Consider the following 27,399-nt stretch of genomic DNA (forward strand, 5'->3'; position numbering starts at 1 on the left):
AGTAATTTCAAAGATACCAGACGTTCCGTCATTGATACAATATGTTTTTTAAAAAATGATAAACGTACGTGTATATCATAAATACGTGGATGCATAAATATAAATACCAAAATACATTACTTATTAAAAAAATTCGCCAATAACAAAGCATATACTCTATACTCTTACAATGCACATCCATAATTTCTCGAATCTAACAAATTCCACGTAATTCCAATTTCCCTTACCTTCTTAAAAATCACGGTAGAACAGGGACTCTTATCTCATACGGAACTATGTACATATCCTTTCATCTGCTACGTTTCGATGTACTTGTACACGCAATACACGACACCCACGATCACTCTCATCGAACGCCCATCTGAAGTGCTTATTCGTGAATTCGATCAGGAAAATAATCGCGAAATGTTATCGCTCGCAATTTGAAGTCCATGAAAACGTACCGATTACCCGATGCAATTTGTTTCTACGACGTGGTCAATCAATTTAACACGGAACACGTGATCATCGCCCACAGAATGACACAAGCTGTCCGACTCGTGGTAACGTATATTTACGAATGGCAAGTTTCGCGGGATAATCGCGGTATTCGATTCGAGTCGATCGTCGAACAGCGTCGCGAGCGTGGTGGCACCCACGCACCCAATAAATTATGCCGATTTTAATTAAGTCTCCAGGCGGGAAACGCGACGTCGCCACGCGCGAAATTGTGTTCGATTGTAAACGCGGCTTGCCGTGCCTAAGTATTCCACGAACGGACGTAATCGTGGCGCTCAATCGAAAAAGAAAACCACGCTAATCCAACGTTTTTTCTCGTACCACCATGTGTATTGGAAAGTGGAAAAGTTTCTGCAAGCGTTCCTCCACTGGCGTTTCATCGCTTTACTTTTGCTTTTTTCGTTTTGCTTTTTTGCTCTTTCTATCGTTCGCGCGAATGATGTAACGAAACGGGTAAATATTATGATTACGTAGAAATTCTCGTGAGATTGTTTTGGTGAAAGAACTTGTAGCGGGGTTCATCCTTTAGAAAGTTACGGTTGCGTTCTTTCAATTAACTTATCGAAGTGCATATCGGTTGCTTTCCAGTCTTTATAAGATGCAAGAGGATTAATGAAGTTTAACTTCATTAGTTCCTCTAACGTGCTCTTTTCACGAATACAAATAAGTACGATATAACCGCAAAAGTAACATTCCTCGGAAGGTGAAGAATTTCTTTTAGCTCGTAATTAAATAACGAAAGGAATGCTTAAATTACCTGTCATTGGATTACCGAGGATACTTTTTATACATCGAAGTGGCAAAAATTTGATGTTTGGAAAACGTTAATTAAAACTTCAGTTCGCTTTACAGATTGATACACAGATTGATTGCAAAATTCCGTGCATAAAAATTGCTTCGATATACAAGCTCCATCCTTGAACTTTTCTCTGCTAATTACTCTGAATAACTCGTGATTGCGATGTACCGTGTTTTAACAAATAACCAGAAATTCAATTAATAGCAAATATGAAATTTAACGTGTAATTGCTACACGGTTTAGCATGTACTTAGACAAATTAGTCCTAATTACTTCCAACGCGATATGTTTCAGATGCTTTGGTCATGTTAGTCCGCCATTCGAAAGCACCGAATCGTGCACGCGCAGTTGAAAATCACTTTCAAGTAGAATTCGAAATTAAACTTCTCCGTGCCCTCCAATACCAACATTTCAAATAACATCGCGACTCAACTTTCTTTCCACGAAAAAATGAGATTCGACATGTATGCGCTTGTTTGCGAACAGACAGAAAAATCGCAGTATAGTCCCCGTTAATGGAAAATTAGCAACTTCATCAAATTCATTTTTACTCTCCCCTTCTCTTGCGAATACCACTTCATGGACAAATACCACTGCCTGCTATGTAAATATTACGCCATATGTTGAGGAACACTTGCTAATTTTCACCAACGTTCTCCACCATTATTAGGATAGTATATTCTTTACACATTTATTCCTTGATAACGATATTCATCAGCTGATAAGCTAGTCGTAGGAAAGCCACATCGAAGCACGCGTGTACGAAGAGAGCAACGACCGGCTAACAATCGTACCCGCGGCTCGGATAATCGCTGAATTGGATCGTCGATCGGTCGTCAGGCTTCCCGGACGCTTCCCAGAAAACTCGACTGCTCGTTCAACCGGCGAAAACGCACGACACCGTACCAACAATCTCATCCATGCCGGCGTGTGCACGTCCGGTACGTAGTAAGTAAGTACACGAGACTCACGCGTGAGCGATCATCCGCCACGCCACGTTTTGAGACCACGTGTGTAACACACTGACACCGTGTTGACAATTCTGCGCCATTAACCCCGTAGCGGGTGCGTTTTTCGAAAGAGCAGCTTCACGATGACGCACATTGCGTACTCTGCGTCAACAGTATCCGCGAGAGATTTGACCCACGTGTCGCTTTATCCGGACAAGAGTCGTAATTTCGAAGAACAAGGTCACGTGTATTTTAACGAAAACCGAAGGCGTCGTGGTGAACGGAGGCAATGGAACTACGAGGCGAATCGAATCGATAGGATACACGTTCACGTGTGCACGATCGATGTTTACGTTCGCGCGGCAAATACTCGGACACGTGGGTGGCGGATTACGCTGGAAGATACCGTCGTTGTGATCCGTAAAAGGCGCCGACAAAGTCGCGTGCCCGGCCCCCGGTAGAAACGCGATGAAAGCGATACGACTGGATCCGCCGGAAGCGCGCCGCTTCTTCTTCTGTTGTTCTCCATTCAGACAATCTGTGAGCGCGGGGGGAAACAAGTCGAGTTGGAAGATGCCTGGGAATAAACAGGGGCAAAAAACAACCAACTTTTTGTTCAGCCAGTCTTTTGATGGAAAAGACTTTGGTCAAGTGTCAAGCTTTGTTTCGAACGATAAAACGAAAAAGTTCGAGTTGGCTGGTTCTGTTCGAGGAAACTACGAGGAATGTTACTAACAAATTTGAGGATCTTTGTCGGCAGATGAAAAATTTGAGAAACAGTGGAACTCGCGAATGAAATTTTAACGAATGAAGACAGAAATCTTGAATATAGTACGATTTGATAAAATTTTGCACGTCGTTATGTGTACATCGTTGAACGCGACTTGATTTATGTGTCATTAAAATACACAGAGTTTGTTCCTGGAAGCACTAAAAAATCTTTCGCTTCGATGTCATTTAGTTTAGCATAATGACACGATAATGATCCGAGATGCTTGCTATCTCAAGTGTTGCGGTTGTTGAGATTGACCGGTCAGGCAATTAGAAGAGCTCGTTGAGGGTGGTCAATGGTCTGTAACGTGAACAGTGGTATCTTAAATGAACGACTGTATACTATGAGACTGCTACGTAACGATGTAATGCTATTTTCGGTTTTATATGATCGTTTTTTCCTCAATTACCAAGCAGTGATGAATATTTTCATTTGAAATGCGAATATAAACTGCTGTATGTAATTTATCTTATTCCGCGTCCCACATCGGATATTTCGTTGCGACTCCATTTGCCTTTTGAATGAATTTCAACGTCGAAACATGCTCGACGCATTTTGCTATAGTTCCGATGCCGGATGAACTTCGTCAGGTTGAATATAATAACAGCCTTTACCGCGGTAGAAACACCAAGCAAAAGGAGAGAGAAAACGATCCTTATCGTGGAACTTCTAAGAGAAATCTTTACTTCGAATCTACATAATTTCTCGAACTTTTAAATTTTCACACTTTCAAATATTCAAATCTTGAATTCCGTAAATTTTCAACTGTACAAATCTACAAACTATAAACTATACGAATTCAATTTCTAAATTTTTAAATATTCAAACTTCTTGATCTTTAACGTTTTAAATTTTAAATTTGAATTTTCGAATTTCCAATAGCAATATCCAAAAACGACACTTTCGATCCCAGGGAAATGAATCAGATGATGAAAACGGAAACGTTGCACGGCACGTATTATCGTTCAAAGTTCCGACAAACCTGCAAACACGCAGTTTTATTCATTCCATCGTTTGTTACACACGGTCTTTTTTGTCGGCTAAAAAGCCAAGCTTCTTGAATAATTACATGGCTGCTCTAATTAAGGGTTTTCCTCCTCCGCAAGGGTAGCGAAAAGATACACGTTGAATGTTGAATGCAACGGGCGAACTGGACCGCGTCAACGTGAACGTTTCCTCGCACAACTTCTCTTGACTTTGTGTAGACTTTCATACAGGAAAATCCGTGTGCATAGGCGTCGAACGATACAAAGTAAACTTACGCGAAGACGAGTACAAAAGTTACGTCTTCGTTTCGAATTTGTAAATATTTCGCAGACCAAGAATGGTAACAACGTTCGTTACTATTTCTCATACGACGATATTCCAATGATCGTTTATTATTAAAAATAATTCGAGACACATACTTTTCTAAATTATAACAAGACAGCGAGATGTGTCGGCTCCATAGCGTGTGATAAAAACCCCGAGAAAGCCTCTGATTTGAATAATAAAAGAATTACCTATAAAAGATCCGATCGTACGAGTTTCAAACGCATTGAGTGGTTGCTGGCTCGATTCTTAATATATTCATCTTTTAAAGATCTAGGGAATCTGTTCACGGCACAGAAGAAGAAATCGTGGAATATCCGAGAAATGAAAATCAAATAAAATCGTAAAGCGTGACGTTTACTAGGATAGTCCAACTAAATCAACCAAACTAACCGAATATATTAATTTCTGAAGGTTTAAAAATTCACTTATTGAAATCATCAAATTAAATAACTGTGATAGAACGAAGCAATTAATCATCATTCTCGAGCGTGGCGACTGATCGATCCAAGTGGAGGAACGTATTCACCGAGGCACGCCATCGACTTCCGATCGAGTTCGATTTCAGGAGCGTAGAAAGCCATCGTGATTACCGGCGCCGCTCCAGAACACGTACATGGTGCACTTTTTATTTCAATGTCAGTCAATGAGAAAAGATATGGAAGGAATCCGTGCGCAGGATTCCATTTACAAACGCCGTAGCTCTGTGGGTCTAATTAAATCGCATAAACAGAGCGTGCCTATCCAATTACCGTTCCACGAGGCCATACGTTTCTGCGTGGTTTGAGGTACCGTGTTGCCTCTTCCTGGTCGTTTGACGAGTTATTGGGATTGTCCCTGTATACTGTCGAAAAAAAAAGACGAGGAAGAACGAGAATACCTCGTCGCTGACGGGAATATGCTGCGCGGAAATAAAACAGATGGGATGGGACGCCCTTTTAACCCGCCATCCAACGATCCTGACAAGGGACAAAGAAAACAGACCGGCAGAAAATTATAGTTAAGAACCAGACCGGTTGGTCGATTAAAATCTTTTAACCCGTTTGATCGTAATTAGTTCTATCAATCTTTGTCTAACAGGTCGTCTTGTAATATTCTGATTGTGAAGCGCAACCGTCATGGTGGAAATGGAAATCATTTATATTTGGTAGAAAGTAATTCGGGAAATAACGTAGAGACAAAACGAGAAAATTAAGAAATAACGTTTCTCGTGAATAGGAAATTTTCTGTTGGCTAAGATTGGAGAGGACCTGAGGAGATATGATTCTAAAACGCGGTAATGCTCCGTTAGCGGTAATAAGATTGAAGTAATAAGTAACAGTTTTGGAGCGTGACCATAGTGAGCGCGTATAAGTATGTCCGTGCGATGTGCTACAGAACGTTCTACTAATCAGAAAGTCGGTGCACACGGAGTTATTACGAGAATTTGTGTCTTATTTGTCATCTTCAAGTAAAAAAAAAAAAAAAAAAAAATGAAATCACCGATCGTGATATCGTAAAAAATGAAATATAAATTATACGATATATACAACTTTGGAGAAATAATATTAATCAACGGCGCAACATTCCTACACCTATTTAACTTTATCAAAGTCAATGTACTTATCAAAGGTAAATGTGATTATAAATTGAAAGAGAAAGGTCAATTAAATATGAACCCTGTGATTCAGAGGTTAAAAATTGACCCGTAAGGCTCATAAGTACCCATTGTTATACCAAAGATCTCGTGCAGCGTATGTACTATATCCATTTGTACTCTACCTTCCATTTTACTCCGACCCTTACAAATACGTTCCAACTTTTCTTTGCTAAACTTCACTAAAGATTAGATTTAAGTAGATGATATCCTAATTACTCTGCTCGATGAATCATTCTAGTTAATGAAAGAAACAGAACTAGAACTATCGTATATAATACCTTAAGAATCTCTAAAAATATCTGAAAATAGCCTTCTTCTTCATTGTTCCCTGTTAAACAAAGACCAAAACGTATTCTCGACAATCGAACGCTTTATCGATTTTCACCGTAAACGTTTTTGTTATTATTTACAGTGCTTTGTATGCAGTAGGCATTCGCGGAACACGTAGGTTTCGAAGTCGTGACTTCGTTAAACTTACACCATGGTAGTTTCGTTGTAAACACACGTTTTGCCTCTAAAATTTCAACCACGTTCATATTTTAAAACAAGAAGGAAAAGAGAAAATTTCTTTCACCAGACTGGTTTGCAATTTAGATGCACCCGCTTAGATTTGCGCTTATATGGCAAAGTCAACGGATTCAGGGAACATATTATGCAATCGATTAATCGAAAGCTTCGGATTGAGTAATTACATCGATTCCGAGAACATCGATTTCAAAAGATCTTGTGTTTAGTTGACACGCTATCGTCGAGGAAAATGTAACTGTTGTGAATCATCGAAACCTGCAATTGTATGCATATGCAATACCACTGAATAGCTTTCGAAAGATACGAAGAAAGAGTTAAATGAGTGGACAGAAAGAAGAAAAAGTTTGCCACGGCAATCTCTTCGGAGCTCTTGTTCCTTTTTTTCACTTATGTCAGTAATCGAAATATTTGAGAATACAAAAGAGCGTAAAAAATATCCTGGAATCACGACTTACAGTCTATTGATTATCGTAACAACGATTATATTTCAACAGGAAAGTTATGTCTATTAAACGCGATGTCTATTAGCGTGTAAATTCTCCGATCGACCCAGTAATCTTAAACAGTTTCGTAGTATCGTTACCTCCTTTCTTACGTGTTTTATCTATAAACCCTTTACCTTTAACCATTAAACACAGCAGACGTATCCATAATACGTATTTTGAAATTTTTGTAACCGTAATATGTACGTGTTTCGGGTTTTTGTTTCGTTATATTATCCTCGTGTGTTTATTCCGCCATTAAACAGTCTACCTATACCAATTATTAATCCTTGCATCTCGCGTCAGAATAAAAAACTATAATCACCTGCAATTACTTACTCGTAAGCAAATGAAAATTCGGTTGCGAAGGAATAACCAAACGCAGTATCAAATTTTTCATCGTCACGAAAACCAGATTCGACTTATATACACAAGTTGACCTATATACACATTCACGAAAGTATTCCAACACTTGATTTTTGAATGGTCTGTTTTTGATTTACTCAGATCGCTGGAAAGCAAACGGAGCTGAATCCCCTAGCTGCGATTCGCTGGTTTGTCGCAACGTGTCAATTAGACACGAGAAACGGATGAGTGTTAAAGTCGACCACTAATCACCAGGAGGAGACGAAATACGCGTAAATGTTACATCGTCCACCGTACGCTCGCCAATGGCGTGTAACGAAGCTCGCGGAGGCAGGCCGTTGTCCGACGCCTTAGAAATTCTTTAATGACTTTATGTGCGCGGCACACACGAGCAAACGACGTTTAAGCTTCGTCGCGGCCGTATTCTCGCCTGGCGTCTTTTCACGATCCTGCGTCGCCTCCACCACGGCGTGTTCACGGCCGAACGAAAGCCGATCGTCCTGCTGTGAGAACCGGACCGGATGTTACCTTCCAATTACAAACTTGATCCCGCATCTGTATCTCGGAGAATCTTCTTCTGGACCCCTCACTCTCCAATTTTACTTTACACCAAGAATTTTCTTTATATTATTTCTTTGTATTTGATTAAATGAACACCTACCGATTGAATTTCAACACGAACTCCTATTATATGTATAAACGAAAAATCGTAGACGTCCAATTACCAGTAGGCTGTGGATATTTATGCGAATGCCAAAAGAGCAGAGTCCAGGCAACGATTTGTTTTATCCACTACATATTATGACAAGTATCGTTCTTTGGATATTTCGTACTTTCACGTAAATAAATAAAAATTCGCTGTCCATGGACAGAAAGATTAAAAAATTAGAACATATACATACCGTAACTTCTGTCTGAATCTTAAATCGCATATGTTCATTGTGTTTTTTTTTTTTTTTTTTTTTTGTTAATCTAACGTAGTTACTATGTTGCTTAAAGTCGACAGGTCGTACAAAGGAAGATAATAAGCATCAAGTCGATGACAATTACTACCAATCAATGCGTATTCTCGTATCTAAAGAGGTAAACACTTGGCAACAATGAGTGTTAATAAAGTGTAAGCGAGGCTTCAACTGAAATAATGGATAAACACGTGGGGACAAGATTACAGCTTCGGCTCCCGTATAACCACTGTCGAACAGTCACGATAAATAAACTAACGCGAAGCACGAACAACGATGTTCATCGTGTCAATTAAAATATACAGATGGTCAACGTGGTATATGTGTATAAACGGTTTTTCACTAGTCCCCGTTCAGTTGGTAACTCTTCGCAATTCGTCTCAATTGCATTCAATTTGCGTCTAAACATTTTATCGCGCAAATAGAAAGGGTTATCACCGCCGGGATAACTCTTACTTATTGCTGCCACTTTCGCTACGTCAAGTACCTCGTGCTATCATACCACTAGTCGATTAATTACTCACTACTCAGACGCGAATATCGATCGAGTCGGAAAGAATTGCGAGAGTATCTCGCAGTTCGTCGACTAATTGTTACATCGAGTATGTGACACTTATTAGTTTCTCCCAAGGACCCTGTTCTGACGTTCTACGAAATCTACTATAGATATCCTTACTTTTAATTATATTAAGCAACAGTTTAGCTCCGACTTCTTCTCTTCAGATTCCTTCTTTCATACGCATGATAGTCCTCGAGAGAGGACTTTTAGACTCGTCCAAAACGTTAAATCACGTTGACCACGATTACACGGAAAAGAAGAGCCGAAGGTATAGCAAGAAAATAATCAATAAGAGCTCGATAACATTCTCCGATTACTGACTCATTTTCGCCCGTTCGAGTCTTTTCTTGGAAACAAACGTAAACTAATAGCACATTTCGGCACGCATCGAACAATTCTGTGAAACAAATCTGTATAGCGACTAAACCGGTGTAACCACTATAGGAACCATCGTGTATAACCTACAATTCTCGAATGGAAAATACGTAAGTACATGAGTTCCCTTACCTCACGGATCCTCGTGAACATCGCTCATACTCGTTGTTTGATTCAAAGCTTCAGCTCTGCTGTCGCTCCAATTCACCGAGGATAGGAGACTCGAAGAATCGAGAGGACACCTGACATTCCGGACGAACACACAACAGTGCGCACAACAGACGCGTACTCGTCGATCATCCGATCGCAACTGCAGCCCTTCGGTGTGCCAGTGCCGGTTCTGTTGCCGCTGTGAGAGTAAGAGGGAGGGAAGCGACGGCGAAAGAGCGAGACGAACGGATGCGAAAAAAAAGGAGAGCGAGAAGGAGGTGTTATCGAGACGGACGAACCTCCCGCTGTTTCACCAACCGACCACGCTCCGAACTGACGGCCACTATATTGCGTATTTCACGTATGTACCGGCGTACACTAAACGCCACGCGAGACGCGACTTTGACAGAGATCACTCTTGTTACTCTCGGACTGTGAGTCGAAGAGAGATAGGCGATCGTTCACACGCGAGTCTCGCTACGAAGATGTATACGTCTTGCTCGAAAGATTATATATATATACGGCCCGAGAGACAAGCTACCTTTCTTTTGACTGCCTTTTCTCTTTTTTACTTTCGTAGTTTTTGCAGCTCGAACCCCCTTTCTTTTGTCCGTCAATCACCGGGAATGCCACGTGCAAACCGCCAATGCGTACCGGCTCGGCAACCGTGCACTGTAAATACACGCAGAAATGTGCATGCGTACGAAAGCGGAGTTACGACGCGCATGCGTTTTACACGCACCCATTGGATGCAATCCCCCGAACAAGTACATCGGCCAAACACCCCCGTCGGCTCGTGTCGGTGTTCTTCAACCCCATGACTACCCCCTCCATTTAACCCCGCGCGCATTCACAGAGCAAATCCCCTCGACTACGAGGATACCTCCCTACGAACCCCTTAATCAATACTCGCCGTTCTCTGCCGGCCAGGAATACTATCCTTCGTATCCTCCTCCCTGGACCAACTTTCGGCATCGTCGAGCTACCCCTTATCACTTCGTGCTGCCGAGAAATTCGATTCTTTGCGTGTGTGCGTACGTTGTTCAAGTTCGATGCTTTCAGTACTTTATTTGTTTACCTTCTAGAGAAATAAGAAATATTAACAGAAAATATATGGAAGAAAGCATTAGAAGATCGATGGATAATTTTAACGTTTTCTTCTATTTATACAGTTGCAGGAAGAAATATAATGAGTTGAAAGTTCTGTGATTAATTGAGTTTTATTATGATTGCGTGGTTATTAATTTAATATAAAGTGAATAAAGGAGAGGAGATGTAATATGCACAACAGGGATGTGGGGAACAATTAAACGGTAATACACGTGCGTGAAGAAAGTTCCGAGGGTGTGATGGTTCCCCAAAGAATAGCGTCACGATCCTGCAAATTACTTTATTAGCCGCGTTACCTGGCGGAAGAAACCTCTTTTCATTCAGTAGCTGCACTCTTACTCGTACTGACGTATCGTAAAATATTATAGCGTGTTCGAGACTAGAATAAGCATGCATTGAAAACAGTATTTTCATTGCTCATGATGTAAAGTACAGTTAGAATATTTTAGCATATAATGTATAAGTTCTCGTTGAAATTTAGATTTACATATTAGATACTGTTTTCAATAAAACTATTTATTATTGAAAAGTATTATTCTTTTAATACGTAAAGCATTAGAAAGTTATATTGGGAAATACCAGATCCCATTGTTCGTGATTACTTACTAGTTAAAATTCATACAATTATAAGAAAGTAATTTCATTTAACGCGGAAACTAATTACAACCTCCTGATTATGTAAAGGGCGTTGTAATCCACGAATTATTAGCCCTTTTTATAGGGAGCGCTAAGTATACTTGAGGCCTGAAAAACGTGTCTACAGTGCCGCGCCCAAGTATACTCATTTGTGTAGCAGGCGTTTAAAAAAGCCTCAGCAGCTTGGGATTCCGAACGATTTAGCTCGTTTATCATTTATTATCGATGGTAAACAAATATCCTCACTTAGATACAGATATACATCTTTAAAGCATAGTGATTTAATTGTAAAAAAAAAGAGAATAGAAATATAAAAAACAAATATCTTCCCCAATAACTAACATTTAATATTAAGTAGAATAATTAAGAAATATTACACTCTTTAAATTTATCATAATAAACTGACAAATTATCAGTAAATGTATGTTTCGATAAGCCACTCACCAAGCATTATCTCACAAATTCAATTGCGAGGCTCACGAAACATATCATGAAATATTGGCACTTTTTCCGATTTCGCGATTCGCATGTAACTCCTCTGTTTATTATCTGTATTCCACTTGTTCAATTTGTAATGGTAATATGTATATATATCATACAATATTATTTCCGACGAAACTGTCTATAAATACTTAAAATCGATTTCAATATAAAATAATATACAAGTATAATAGATAGAAAATTAAAACATATACTATGTACTAATTTATAATGTGCTGAAGATGAGTATAAGAATAAATTTAAAATGAAAACAATGATTTATCGGTACCAGGAACTACCATTGTCGTGTCTAAGAAACTTGCCCTAAGCTCTACCATGCACCGATTATTACATGTATGAATCATACTTTAAAAGTAATTGTTGATTTACTATTTTCAAGATCAATTATTCTACAATCTTGATAAATTAATTTTATTTATTGTTTCCTTCCAAACTGACATCAATGTAATTCAATAGATTTAAGAAAATTAGAATAATGCTGTATGGTATGTCATTTTATTTTTTATAAGATATTATATATATGTTTGACACTTTATCATGAATAATCCGGCTGTAAAGAAATCTTTCTCATATCTGAAAATATATACCCTGTACAGTTTGTAGAGAGCAACCTTTACTGTATTTCACCTGTTCCTCTGTAGATAGCGCCACCTTTACTGTAGTTCACCTGTTACTCTGTAGATAGCGCAACTACAAGTTTAAAATTTTAATTTCAAAGTTCCAAAATAATAGAATAATTGTGTTTTAAATAACTATATAGGCACTTTAAATAATTAGTTATTGAATCCTAAGTATATATTGAAATGATGCAATGATTTTTGTTTTCTATAAATGCTTGCAACATGAAACCGGTCTTTTGTAATAGTTTAACTGGATGACGGAATTTTGAACACGCCTTTCTTGTTAATGACTACTTCAAGAGTGTATTTCCTACCTTGGTAAAATATTATTTTAGTCTTAATTTCTAACGTGTACAGTAGCATGCCGTGTTGTTATTTATTAACTAAGTAGTTTGAATTAAACTACAAGTAGAAATTCTTTGTAAAAGTTATATAATTATAAAATTTAACAAAAATGACATCAAAAAATGACAACAAAATTATCGAAAAAATCAACTCCGAAAGGTATATTACATACGATATTCTAACCTTTAATAAAATAAATAGTTACTTAATTGATGTAACCTGAATTTTGTATCTTTATAGTGAGCAGCCTAGTAGCAATAAAAGAAAAAGCTATATAGATTGGGAGGATTATTTTATGGCTCTCGCCTGTTTAAGTGCAAAACGTAGCAAAGATCCTCGTACTCAAGTTGGGGCATGTATAGTAAATGAAGAGAAGCAAGTTGTAGGTATTGGATATAATGGAATGCCCAATGGTTGTAGCGATGATGTTTTTCCTTGGACTAAAGAGTCTGTCGATCCATTGGAAACAAAGACTTTATATGGTGAGCTAATAACATCTCATTAATTTTCAACATGATTATATTTGTATTATATAATATAATGTAATATTGTATTGTAACAATGATAATAATGAATTTGCAGTATGTCACGCAGAAGTTAATGCTATTTTAAATACGGGCTGTAAAAATATTAAAAATTGTACCATATACGTTTCTCTATTTCCATGTAATGAATGTGCTAAAGTAATAATACAGTCTGGAATAAAAACAGTCAAATATGTGTCAGATAAATATGCAAAGAAGAAAAAAATTCAAGCTGCAAAAAGAATGTTTGATGCCGTAGGCGTTACATACAGGTATTTGAATTATGCAGATTGCATATATTTATTCTTATTAAATTTGTATAAGTGTCAGATTATGGCAAGAAACCATAAGACTTGTATTACTTGACATGATTTATTTCCTTAAAATTATTAATTAAAATTCAAATTTCTAGTATTTAATACATGCGTTTCAATATGTGCAGAATGTACGTCTAAACTGTATTAACATTAATTCATTTATAATATTACGCTATTGTTGTAATATTATTTAATAACATTGTAAATCTTTTTTTCTAGCAAATATATTCCTAAGCACAAAAAGTTAATTATTGATTTTGATGAGATTGACTCTACTGAAGATAAGGAAATAAATATTGAAAATGGAAGTAGTTGAACAAAAACAATGTAAGTGACAAAGATGACAATGTCTGTAATGAAAAGCTTTCCAGTGTATATATTCATGATTTATTTCATTTTTTAATGACATTTTGCAGATTTAAATCTGTAATATTAATTCTTTAACATAAACATGAATTACAGTTTTACTGTAAAAAGACTGATTACCATTATTTACATGCAAAACTAAATTAGGTACAAATGGAAAATAGAAATACCCCTATTTTAAATTTTTACAGGTCTATTTGTAGTTTTAACATTATCCATATAATATGGAAAATAAATAAAACAATGTACAGAAAATGAAAGAATTTAGCAATAATACAAAGATACTATACTTTTATCAAGATGTAATATTATCTGCAACAGTATTGCAAACGATGTACTGTACAAGTGTAAATAGTAGTATGATCAAATATGGCATGGTAGAAACATGTAACAAGTGTGTATCATTTCCATGATAAAATAATATTTCAATATCATTTTTTACAAAACGACTGAAGGAGAGGCGATTGTTGATACGTGATATAATATTTTCATGTTGACTTGTTATTAATGTAACAACAAACAGGAATTGAACACAGAGTTTTGATGCATACGATAATGATACGTTTATATACATACTATACATATCCATGTTCTTGTCTTTAAAATATTACTTCACGTTTGTAAACACCGCTATAATGAAGAAAAGTTACATAAAGAAAGTAATTATACGTGATGATTGAATTCATCATATAGAAAAATATTTAATATTGTAAAAATGTATGGGTATTTTATATATAAACACAGATATTAACATTTGTAAAAAGCGTACTTGGCTATAAACGTTATCCTTTAATACCATAAAATTTGGGCAATTTTTGCACAAATCATAAACTATTCAATCTGTAAATAGCGGTTGCAGAAAATATAATAACAGCTTATTGCAAATGGCAGTATATTACTAATACAATGATTAAAGTAATAACCACATTTAAATAATCATTGACTTCATTTTCCAATTTTTATTCTTTTCTGTTTTATGTCCTTTCGTAATCGTATACGTTGAAAAATTTTGCATGAAGTCTATATGATGAATTCATTTACATGAGGAGATGGAAGAGGATATGGGTTGAGGTACCCATGCTTATCGTTTGCTCGTACGATTAAATCAAGGACTCAAAGGCAAATCTAAACTGAATCTTCTAAAAATTAATGTACCATCCTTAATCAACATTGTTTATTTCTTAAAGATTTAATAATTAGTTATGAGCGGAGTAGAAATTTTTATACTGAGGTAACAACCTCCGATAAAGATTGGAGCAATTAATATATATATAATGTATATATATATATATATATATATATATCTTTTTTTCGAAATGTAATAATTATGCAGGAGTTTAAGCGTACTGTAAATAATGTATTATAAAAAAAAATAGTATTAAAAGATAGCAACACTTCGGTAGATGCATGGTCGAAAAGTTGAGTATGACGCGAATGGTGTATGATAATATGCATTAATTTTTCTAATGATAGTCTTTTACAAGAAGAAACACTTCGTATATCGATAGACTAGCATGGTGGTCATATCATATTTCCTTTGCATTGTACAATAATTAAATGACTAATGGTAAAGTGAATGAGTAAAACTTCTACATTATCGCTTATGTTACGACATTATTTATGTAGCCCTGAGAAACATTCCATGCATTTACAGAAGGTATCAGTTTAATCAATACAATTATGTTCATTATATTTTGATAGAAGATTATTCCATCGATTAACTTTGGATGTACGTATTGAGTTTTTGTCCATTGTATGTTACGAATGAATTGAAATGTTAAATATACATTACTATGACTTGATGCAAATATCTTATTTTTATGATTACCATTAAGTCGACTTTGAATGAGCTTTCAACATTGGCATAATATTAACTAATCGCAAAATTATACTCTATGACTTAAATAAGATAGGAAATGTGTGTGTATATGTATTTATACATATATATCGTTAAAGTAGTAGGTGAAATATATACAAACATTATCACTATTTTTTAGTATCTGTATCTTATTGAATTCTTTTACTTTTTTTTCATTCAAGGAAACTCACGACTTATAAGTATGTACTGGTATTTCAAAAAATAAACGAGGCAATCATAACATCGTTCGATTTGTATCGGTAAATTTGAACATTACCTTTTATTAAAATTTCTGTAATCCGTTGACATACAGATGTATGATATTTTTTTCGTTTGCTTGTTTTGCTATTGACACTTATTGTTTTCGATTTATCATATACTTTGGTAATCTGCGTACACAATATATGCACTTTTATTGTTCTTATAATAACTTTCACAGAGACTTTCGCAAATGGATGCTATTTCCATATTGACTGCTATCTCGATGGAATATCAGGGCTCCAATCCAAACGTAGATTATTACCCTGGCTTTAAACACAGGAATAAAATCGTGTTTCTAGAAGAAAAACATTAGATCGTTCACTTGACAAGTTTCAACGGTTTTTGCGAATGAAGTGAACTGGAGAAGTTAGTATATGACTTGGAACAAAGTCTATTCTCAAAAAGTAGCGACGAACATGCGTGGTACAATTATCGGTGCTCGATGATCGTCTAGTTTCTCAACTCTACACAGTAGAGTATTTATGTAGACATCGCTGAAAATAGTACACCTTAACATCAAGTAGAAATATTCATAGAACGCGCATACGAATGTATACAAGTCTTGTATTTTGTACCAATGTGTTAGTTTACGCACGTCATATATTTTACACACTGTACTTCACCCCATCCCTCCCTGCCCTGCCCCAATCCCATCTATGCACTAAACATTTTCACACTTTGTCAATCCTTCTTTTCAACGTGACCGCTCTGTTGATAGAGTGCTCGTTTAATTCGTTCTGTTCCAATTGTTAATTAATATTTAGCTAAAGCCATCCTTTTCTTCGTTCACCTAAAATTCGGGACCGTGCCAGAGGCGCTTGTCTCGCGTCCCATCGTGTTATAATTTATTATTAAAGATTATTTATTCAGCACTGTCCCAGCACTGTTCACACTACATGAATCTTCCCAGGAACAGTTCGTATATAATACATGTTTAATAATTATCAATATTAAATCCGCCAATTTCGCTTCTTCTTTCACTACATATGTTCATTCGTCCGCGTGCCTTTTACATTCAACGTTAGTTTCTTTGCTCTTTTTTTTTGTTCTTTTTCTTAAACGTAGATCAGAGCGAATCTCAGCACACTCCTCCTCCATTGCCTCGTCGTCTAACTACGCAATGATTCGCTAACGCTGGATAGCGCGTGCCTGGATCAGTTCTTGATGGAATTCTCTTTCTCTTGATGCTTGATCGTCACCGTCAGCTTTGTCTCCGGCGGTCGAAAAGCGGTCGCGTATGGGAAGTATTTGTGACATTTCGCCATATAGTCGGCGATTGTAGAGTCGCAATGGCCAAAGTCACCATTGCGCAACGATTCCAATACTTTTGTACAATTCTGTAGTGTTACACCTTCGAGATCATCAATGTTTGTGGCGAGGGAGAGAGCTTTTGTTTGAGCGGACGGGTCCAGGACGTACAACATCCTCGCACCCTGAAGCAAATGCGGCAGTGAGTTTCGATTCTTTTTTAGGAATTCCGCGTTCAATTGAGTGGGCGTTGAAGTCGAGTAGATTCCTGCAGTTTGTCGCTTTACTACCTCGCCTACTGGTCCTTCAGACGGCGAGCGGTTAGTATGCAACATGAAACGTACCAGGCACGTGTGGAGGTCCGGATTGTTAGGATCTAGATCATGCGCACGTTTTATCGACCTTAACATTAACAACGTACGACCTGCAAAAGGCGTTTAATTTTTTAAATGAAATCTAATAGTAAAATACATTTCCTTAAAAATCAATGATTATTTGCAACTATAATTATTAATCTTTTTCTTTAACAAGAATGTTACAAATGATTTGTGTCGCCAATGCTGTACTGCTACGTACCTTTACGAATGTATATTTCAAATGCCATAAGGTGCGTCTCTATTCTGTTCGATGCCAAGTCTTGCAGTGGTTGTAAAAATTTGATTGCTTGCTCGAGAGGATCCTCAACCTGAAAATAATAGCTCGAATCAAATTTCATATCATCTCGAGGACATTAACTCGTAGGATTTACACGATTTACTGACCCTTTCCAATTTCTCTGGTATAAGTTCATCTAGCGTAGGCTGTTCTAAATCGGGATCGGTCTGTTGCCGCGACTTATTGTGCTGTTCCCTCTTTTCTTGGGCTTGGGCAGCCTGTTGTCGTTCCAGTTCAGCCTTTCTACGTTGTTTTCTTTGCTTGTTTCTCAATTTTTTCAATTCTGATGGCGCTAGATTTTCTGTAAAATGAAAACGAAAACAAGTTATTAACATGCACGACTACGATGGTAATAATATTATCGATAAATTGAGTTGCTATGATTGAACGAAATATAAATCCAGTGATAAACTCGATAAGCAGCCGTCATTACATGATACATCAACGATGTCGAAGACTATTCTTGTCATTGGAAATTCATTTGGAGAGAATTTCATCAATTCTTAGAAATTACACTCATTAGGAATTCCCTTAATTCAACACTGCTGTCTATAGGCAAAGAATCAAAATGCCAATTCATCGTACCCTAATTGAAAGATCTAAACTCATTCAATTGCCCTAAGGCTGGAAACACGCGTTTATTCAACGGTTTATTCAATAACTAGTTTACGAGCCGTCTTGTACCTTTTTTCCAGCGAGCGCACGTAAATTGCGTCTAACAGCAGAAATTCCCCTGTTGTCCTGAATTTTCAAGTACCGTAATATCATCGTAATTGCAGCAATGATAAATACGTGAACGCTGAAACTGTCCCCGACGCGGTTTCGACACGCACACCACTTTTACCGGCGCGAGCTCGCCCGAGCTGTGTCGAACCAAGGTCAAGCGGTTCCGTCGCGCGGCAAAAGCGATTCCGGTCGGTTTCGCAAAACGTTTTCTAACTTTTCCTCGCCTCTGGTCGTGGTCAGACCTACTGACAGCTGTTTGTAGGTCTGGCATGCGTGCACGTGTCACGCGTGCACCGCAGTCACGTGCAGTCCCGCCGACACTACCCGTGAGAGATCGTAACTTACCGGAGGGAAAGGTGGAACCTGTCCCTATCGCGATCGTGATCACGATCAACTTCCCGAATAGATTTTATAGTTTCAACTTTATAGTATAGGAGTGCTCCATTTATAAAAACGAAATATTAGTTGGCGACCGTGCCTTGTAAAATTTTGTCAGACCGTGCAAGAATTGAGTAAGACGGACCCCGTGTCAGGAAGCTTTTTTCGAGATCGATTTTTCCGTGAAAAAAAAGAAAGAAAGGTAATTACGCAAGCAACGTATAATTTTAATAAAAATATTCAAACAAGGATGCTAGAAGAGATGGTTGCAACATCGTGTTTATCGATAGGATCGGCGCTTCGTAACAGCCAGGCTTCTGACGAAAACTTTTCTTTTCTAATTAGATGAAAATTTGCAACGAGTCCCGGCATCGATCACTCTGATTTATAATTAATCGTGGAAAGTACTGTTCGAAGCGGTCGAGGAGGTTCGAGTTTATTGCGCTAATTCCCCTACACTTAACTTGCTCAGTGGGCATTAACGGCTTAATTACCGTCCTATTAATGCAGTTTTATAACACGAAAATCACTTGCGCGCTTTCCAATTATGTAAGGAACAGTCAATGCGTTATTTGGACGCGGTAGAAAGAGAGACTGGCTCTATGCTTCGTAAATTCGTGACTACGCACGTATGATTTCTTGTTCTTTTCCTGTAGCCATCGAACCATCTTCATCACGAGGTCTGATTATATTTGCAAACGACATCGAAACGAAAGAAATTTTGGAAGCAAGTAGAAACGAAGAATATTCGATAGTTCAATCGCGTGATAAAATAGAAATAATAATATTTACACAATATGTTATGCAGTTGTCTCTGGGACGATGTGTCGTTTGATTCTTTTTTTTTTTTTAAATGTCTTTTGAGCATGATAACAAGCGATTATTATGAGATAGACGAGGAAGAAATCGATGAATTAGAGTATACGATCGATCTTAATTGTACACAATACATAGATGTTTGATTTATTCACCTTTGCTCGATCTCCACGATTTTGTTCGATTTCACCTTGAAGATGTAATTTGGCTTCCTTCCTTATATTCATTAAGCGTGTAAAAATAAAGATTATCATTGACTGTGTTTTTAAAACACACATATTACACCACCGTCAGATTGTACAATCACACACCGTGATAACGTATTCTACGAAAACAATGGTTAAAACAGTGATGATGACGTCCAACGAGGACACGACAACACGCGAATATTACGAGATAATCGAGAAAAAAATCAAAATGAGCTCGAAGTTATGATCGATCATAATCGTGCACGATAGAAGTTTGGTTTGTTCATCTTTGTTCGATCTCTTCGATCTTGTTCCGTTCAATCTTGAGGATGTAATTCGGTTTCCTATTTTACATTTATCGAGCGTGAAAAAATAAAGGTTGTCATTGACGATGTATTGAATGTATCCGAAACGTATCACGTCTCCAGCCTTAGGTTGCACAACCACGCAAAATGATAACGTAATTTGTGCAAACAATGGTAAAAACGGAGACACAGAGGATAATTAGAGACTTTGACGTAATCAGTGCTTATCTCTCTTTTTCTCTCTCGTCTTCATAAAATAGTCGACGAATAAATCTTAGCGCGTGTCATTCTTAGTGTTTGGACATCATTCGTGGTATTGCTGTCTTACAAAATCTCAATTTAACCCTCTTTTCCCACTATTTTCTACTCGTGTCTCATTTTTTATTCTCTTCCTACGAGTATGTTTATAACAATATACAACATTTCCATGTGTATTTTTGTATGTGTATATATATACACACATATAGGTTTACATTTTTCATTGGTTTTCAATGACAAGAAGAAAAATTACTTTCGCTTGTATCGTTGTCTGTATCTTCGATATATTATCACTTCGAATCAATCACTTCAAAGAATAAAGACTGTACATAAAAAGTCTTCACGCGTCAAATTTGATTTACGCAATTCCATAAATGCGCCGCAAGGGCTATCCCTCGGACTTCTATTCCAAACAATCAATCATCTTATACCTATAATAGATCTAACTCGTTTCAAAAGACTAGTATCGAGCGGTCAGCGATTTTAATTGGTCTGAGTGGCGCGGGAAAATATCGTCGGCAATTAGGGACCGGTATGCGGCTGACAGGCGAAGAATTTTTCATCCTTGACAAAGGGGGACCTTGCCAGCGTGCATTACGACCGCGTTGCGGAATGTGGAGCAACAGGCGGTACCCGCACGCAACGACGTTTATGCAAATCTCATCCCCATCGATTACCACAGTGTGATCATTAGATCGTGGATTTTTATGCAAATTCCTATTTTTGCAAACGCAACTAAAGAAATGCTACCCTAAATCATTTTCGCTTAACTCCAAAATAAACCGCGGATTTTTATTCATTTATACAAATTTGAAGGTACAAAAATGTATAGAATGCACATTTAATAACTCGAAACTATAAAGAAGAATATTCGTTAAAATATTTGGTAGGCGAAATAGATCTTAGGTTCTTTTCTTAAATTACATTTCTTAAATTACATTGGTAAAGATATTTCAATTTGCATAGATATCTGCGATTAAATTATAACCAATACCTTGGACATTTCATACGTTTCTGCGTACGAATGCTTTGCACTTTTTAATCTTCCTACAGGCTCATAAATATATGCGTTGACACGGCCTTGTTAATCGAGGAAATCGATCCGAATCGCGATTTCCTGCTATGGGCAATGCCTCGAAAATTCGATTTTATCGACGAGGCCCTCTTTCCATTACGAAAGTGGTGACGTTGTAGAGGAGCATCGTAATTGCGTGTCGAATTCCGACGCAAATGGCGCATGCTGGCCCTCGCGGTTCGACGATCGATGATTTCTATTTGGATCGCGTCTGACGAATTTCACACGATTCTGGTAGCGGTAGAAAGTAAGCGCGAGTAAACTCGTGTTCGGCAATTTCTTTCGTGTTTGCTTGTGTAGGATAGTCACACCCTTTGTTTCCTACGTGATCGTATTTTGTATTTTTAGCGCTATGCCGAGTATTTTTATCCTAGCCTTTAACATTACTTTTCATCTTTTCCGTTTTGCAACTTTCTTTAAAAAATTTTCTATATCTACAGTAAGTGTAGGAATGACAATCAATTTCGGTAAAATCCTTGTCGAACATTGTTTCTTTAAAACATTTTATCAAATAAAAAATATTTACATATTTTTCAAAACTTTCAGGTTGAGTTTCATAAAGAAATATTTATTTATACCTTTCGCGAAGATATTGAGAAATACTCAGAAACAAGCGAGAAATACACGCAATAAGTATACGTACAAAAGCTCTACCTGAACCTGAAATTATATATAGTACAATTACCCAATGTGAGTTCAAAATGAAAATAATCTCTATTTTTAGTCGCAAATTAAAATCTCAACGCTTCTTTCTTCCTTGCTTTACAAGTTCCATCTTCAAGTATCTGGATTATTTTTAAATCAGGTCACTTCGATAAAGCGATAAACCTGAATCCCATCTTAGAAACAGGTCACCGATCAACCCAAACGGCACGCGCTGTCCAAAACTCAACGTCCCCCATTTGTCGTCCGTACGAAACGTCCTCGTCAGCGTTTTAAAAATACGTGCACCGACGTCGGAATTTCGTTTTGCATAAAACGCATCTGACGCGTGCAACGGATCCAGTTTTGCTAGGTGAAATAATTACGGTTAGGTAAGACGCTGCAAGCAAGTAGTGCAAATGACGGGGGCGGCAAGGTTGGTGGATACAAAAAGGCAGTGCGTCTCTCTTAAATCGCCGTCATTAAAACGCTGGGAGAGAAACAACGAGAGAACGGCGAATAAAAATGTTCAAATGACGCTTTTATCTTCGTAATCGAGTACGCAGAAGTGCAGCTGTTATTTCGATTTAACTAGCCACACGCTGTCGCAAACATGCGCCCACGAGCGTCCTCAACGAGCCATTTTTGTTTCTTCCTCCGGTTTCCTAGCTTATCGTGAAAATCGACTTTTGCTAATCGACGTCGCAGGGGACCTCAATAAATTCAACTGTATCCGGAATAAAGAGAAAAGTCGAATGGTTTCGAAATGTCCATATTTGCAGTAGTTTGTTATTTTTTAATGCAACGATGCACTCTATAATGTAACAGTTGCAGTTCTTTTTCAATGAAGTTATACACGTTTTCCTTTTAGACACGTTATTCTTTTCGTATATTCTATCCGAACACTCTTAATGAACGTATTAAATCAGGGTGTTCGAAATTTGACAGTTACAAAAGTTTTTGATTAGAAGATGACTCGATTTTTAACACTTTCGTATTAAATTGTTCGATACCGACATACCAATAGATCAATAGCATATCAAATAACGATAGAATATATCGACATATATCAACATGTCAAACGGAGGAATAAATTTAATAGCGATTGAAATCGATCGTTGCGCTTCCAAGAAATCCACGCAAATGTATTGGCCATTGAATATTAATTCGCACGTTGTCTAGTATGCGGTACCGCTAGCCTCGATGTATTCAGTCAATCTAACGGACAACGAAGGCAATAAATAATTAGATTTTTGCCGCGGGGAGACGCGCTGCTGCCTTCCTTCGTTTCCTCGCGCCCTTTGCACGCATATAATCGCATCATGTCGCAATGAAGTTTTCCTTCGTTCGGTGAAAGTCAAACGCGGAAATGGATAAACGATACTGGTAATCTGTTGCTCAATACTCGATAAAGGAATAACGTTGATGAAGTTACAACGAGTGAGCGAAGAATAAAGCTTTAATTGATGTCATAGAGTAAAGGCAATTAACAGTATCGTGAAGTATCGTTTCCAGACATTGTGTATATTAGAGAGAGTAGAGATAGCCTTGAAAACTGATTGATATTAGTCTAAATTTATTTCTTTTTTTTTATTTTTTAATTGCATTCTACGTTGAAATTTTGAACGAATATCGAAGAAAGCTTATCTGAAACGAATAAAGAATATCTTTTATAAAGAGAAGAGGAAGCTAAATCTAAGGGAGGCCAGTGAAAAGCTTTGTTCTCATCCGCGCTTAATTAGTTCTATACTTAACGCCATACAAACTACACATTTCATCCACTTGTCCAATAACGTTAAATTTATCGAGGTAATACGTTACGTAAGAAGTACTTTGCTTTGCCGTTCAATGGTTAATGGCCGCGTAGTTTTTCTTTCAGCTATTCATAACTCTGTCTTGGTAGGAACGCGAGATATTTCTATCGAGTATTGAAAAACATAAAAGAAGATTATTAATTTGAAGTTATGCGGGGTTTCGAGTTGCGTAATTTCTACTGCAGCACTAAGTAGAGTCGTGCGGATACTTTCGTGGTGAATACGGGTACAAGCGGAAGTTCAAGAACGCACATACGGTCAACAATCGGAATGCACGCAACGATGCGGCAGGCTTGTCAGTGTCGAGGGGAATCGGTTGACAGAAATCCAGGTGAATTCAAAATGAAAAGATTTCGTAACTGTACGTAGCGACTTTTACCACTTTGCATCGAAACAATCAAGCTTTGTTCCGGGTTGACGTTTATTTCGAACGAACTTGGTTTCTTCGAATTTTCCAGAGAACAAGCGTATCTTACTTTACTGAAACTTACTTTAGAATAGAAAAATACGGCCTCTAGATAAAACGAGAAATCTATTATACGAGCAGATAAAATTGCATTGGACCTCTTTGACTCAAGAACAAACTGACCATTGCGATTTCCTGTGTTTCGAACGTTATCAACGCCTCGAAATCTAATGGAACCGATTATTTATTACTGTACGTTACGAGACAATACCAGGATTATCGGTTATATGAAATTGAAAGCGGAGAAAGGTGTAAAACAAAACTTAACAACGAAAGTTATTGGAACTACGTAATCGTGGTACGCAACAATGTGTGTCTGTAAAAATCGTAAACAATATCGATCACACAAGAATACAGATTCAGGAAAAAACTAACAACAATGTAACTTTGAGATCCATTATGTTGCACAACGCTGATTGTATCTTAGACATAAATTGGACAATTGTTGTCGTACAATATTTAACAATAAATACAACTGCAATACTTGGAAGGCGTTACGTACGAGCAGAACCATCGATTACCTAATGTTGAACTCAAAAGAGAATGTTATTTAAATTTAAAAGTAGTATCTAGATTTTAATGATTTTTTAAATAAATATCGCTCATGTGTGGTCACGTGTACGTTCGACTAAAATTCAAGGAGAAAGCAAAAATGGTCGAAGATTAGACATAATAATGGTTCCCCGAACTGCACAATACCATGTCAGATACAATAGCCACAGACATTTCCATACGATTTCAATGACATGTGCTACTAGGAAATGTAGTGACAACAGTACGTGACGTTACGTTGATTGTCATTAATTGACAATACATATCGACTATGGATAGTTGAAGGTACGAAAGGGGATAGAAATTCAAAATTAAAATAACGACTTTGTAATAAAAAATTTATCAATGTAGAAGTTCAGATTATAACTTGACAGAAGATCGCTTAAATGAGAAAAAAAGGCAACCACACGACTGAATTCTTCAGCTTACGCAATGTTATTTTAGAAGCAATGCCCTCAACGTCATCACATTCTTTCTATGATACACGATATCCAGAAACTTAACAATCACGATACTCTATATATAATCGTAGAATATACGAGCGATTGATCAGCCTCAACTAAATAATAAAACAGTTAACAAAAAAACCCTAATCGCAATACGATAATTCTTCAGTCTCGAATCATCATGAATCTCTATCAATAACGTTATGTTAAACTGAAATAAAAATTACTCGACGGTTAGAGACTACAGAAGAATCTTCCAGATCATACGACATCGTCCTAGAAACAACTCTCATCGATGTCTCTTCTCTACCAAGTACTTGAACAATACTAAGAAACGGTGACAGCAAGTAGTACACCATTAACAGACGATGCAGAAATTGTCGATTATACGAGTGTGTTTCACGATTATAAGGAACGCAACGAGGAACGATAATGCTCCTCCATGAAAATGACGGTAATCGCTAAGAAAAAGTCGCGTCTCCTATGATCGTCGTTGCGACGCGTGCCGCCTCATGTTTTTTTCCATTTCGTAATCCATTACCATGGATATAGACTATTCATTTTGTCGTAGTAGAGCGTAGTTACAAGGTCTGACAAATTATGATGAAATTACCAGCGCCGTTCGTCTTTAATAGCGCGAGCCTCTCCTAGTTCCATAGTTCATTCATTCATGTAAAATCTTTCTATTCCTTTGTTTTCGAATTGCATAAATATTCACAGTCTAACGTTAATATTTATAGACGCGATGACCATAGGAACATTTTCTCAACGAATCTGAAGAAATAATCATTGAAACATGATTATCCGTATTCATCTGAAAAACAAAAAATATCGATGTCAAAGGATCACGCAGGGGTTACGTTGGACAAATTATCATCCAGAAATATTCGTGTAAATTAGCGAGGATTCGTTAACACGCGTTTACAGAGAGAATCAAACTCGAAGGAAAAACCGTGTATTCGATGACGTCGTTTCTTTTTCGCTGTGCGAAGTTGCTGGAACGTAAATGGATCGCTTGTAATTTCAATTAACGTTATCCAATGTCGCGACTTTATTGAGTTATTAGATGAATAGAGATGCGTTTTCAATCAAATGCTCGACCGTGAGTAATCGCGAGATTTGTTGTTTATGCGCATGTCCATTATGTAAGCGGCAACAGTACATTTCTGGTATTCGTGTACTATCTCATCCGTGTTGGCAGATATTTACGAGTTACGAGACTGTCTGATCGTCTCTGACGGAATTATTCGAAGAACGTGAAATGTAAAGCGTTTAGGGGAGGCGGTTCTCCGGCTGGGATAAGCGATCCTAATCTCCTGATCGTGGGTTAACTCAATTCTCGAGTCGATACGTTCGCGCAAGTGGTATTTACAAATGTTGCTTGTCATCGGTAAATCTTTTTATCGTGCAAATAAATTAATTGGTGCTCAGCTTGGTTAAAGAATAGGTCAATTTTATGCTCCACCGATTTGTATGGTCGTAGAAAGCTAGTGAATTTTGTATATCTAGAAACATTCAGTGGCTCGTACGATTTTTAAGAGAAAATTTTTTCATACTTGAAAGCGAATATTTTACGTAGTGAGTCATTTTATGTTATTTCTTAACGTTTCTCACTGTATTAGTTTGCAATTTGAGGATTGTTAGAGTTGTTGCGAGTATATCAACGTTTTTTCTCGATTACTGCAACGCTTAAGCAATCGTTTAAATAAAAATATATAAAAGGTAGAAAATATTCCCAAGTGTAAATATCGAATGTTTCCACTCATGCCGATTCGACAATTTTTACGTAGATTTTTGCAGAAATTACTCAAACATGATATTTTTAGTGATACACGAGTACCACGCGATTTTTAGTGAAAAGAATGTTCGTAACGATATAAACGAATTCGAAAAGAGCGACGG

The 27,399-nt window shown here is 37.2% G+C and overlaps 3 protein-coding genes across 5 annotated transcripts in view; 1 reads left to right on the top strand and 2 right to left on the bottom strand.

Moving 5' to 3' along the window:
* LOC126877054 (growth arrest-specific protein 2-like) overlaps positions 1-11,738 on the bottom strand; it is a 31,870-nt gene extending 20,132 nt beyond the window's left edge. Inside the window, exon 1 of one of the 2 annotated variants that reach the window (XM_050639890.1) lies at positions 9,374-11,738. The gene's annotated coding sequence lies outside the window, so the exon portion shown is untranslated. Of the gene's footprint in view, positions 1-227; positions 570-9,373 lie in introns of those variants that run through there. The other variant, XM_050639891.1, reaches the window with a different exon arrangement.
* An 840-nt stretch (positions 11,739-12,578) lies between these two features.
* On the top strand, positions 12,579-15,612 carry LOC126877158 (deoxycytidylate deaminase). Of its 2 annotated transcripts, none has more exons than XM_050639987.1 (5): positions 12,579-12,762; positions 12,844-13,085; positions 13,186-13,399; positions 13,664-13,771; positions 13,861-15,612. In XM_050639987.1, exons 1-4 carry the CDS (start codon positions 12,713-12,715, stop codon positions 13,758-13,760), a joined length of 603 nt encoding a protein of 200 aa, XP_050495944.1. In that variant the 5' UTR covers positions 12,579-12,712; the 3' UTR covers positions 13,761-13,771; positions 13,861-15,612. The 2 variants fall into 2 exon arrangements, with proteins under 2 accessions (XP_050495944.1, XP_050495937.1); XM_050639980.1 differs by having other exon boundaries at positions 12,580-12,762; positions 14,002-15,612.
* Positions 13,815-27,399, bottom strand: part of LOC126876927 (N-alpha-acetyltransferase 15, NatA auxiliary subunit) — a 47,452-nt gene continuing 33,867 nt past the window's right edge. Inside the window, exons 9-11 of the mRNA XM_050639774.1 lie at positions 17,939-18,132; positions 17,754-17,862; positions 13,815-17,601 (exon numbers count right to left, since the gene is read on the bottom strand). Of these exons, the coding sequence (XP_050495731.1) occupies positions 17,084-17,601; positions 17,754-17,862; positions 17,939-18,132 (821 nt within the window). The 3' untranslated portion in view covers positions 13,815-17,083. The remainder of the gene's footprint in view (positions 17,602-17,753; positions 17,863-17,938; positions 18,133-27,399) is intronic.

The sequence above is a fragment of the Bombus huntii genome, chromosome 2, assembly GCF_024542735.1.
Source record: "Bombus huntii isolate Logan2020A chromosome 2, iyBomHunt1.1, whole genome shotgun sequence".
In the NCBI taxonomy this organism is placed as follows: Eukaryota; Metazoa; Arthropoda; class Insecta; order Hymenoptera; family Apidae; genus Bombus; species Bombus huntii.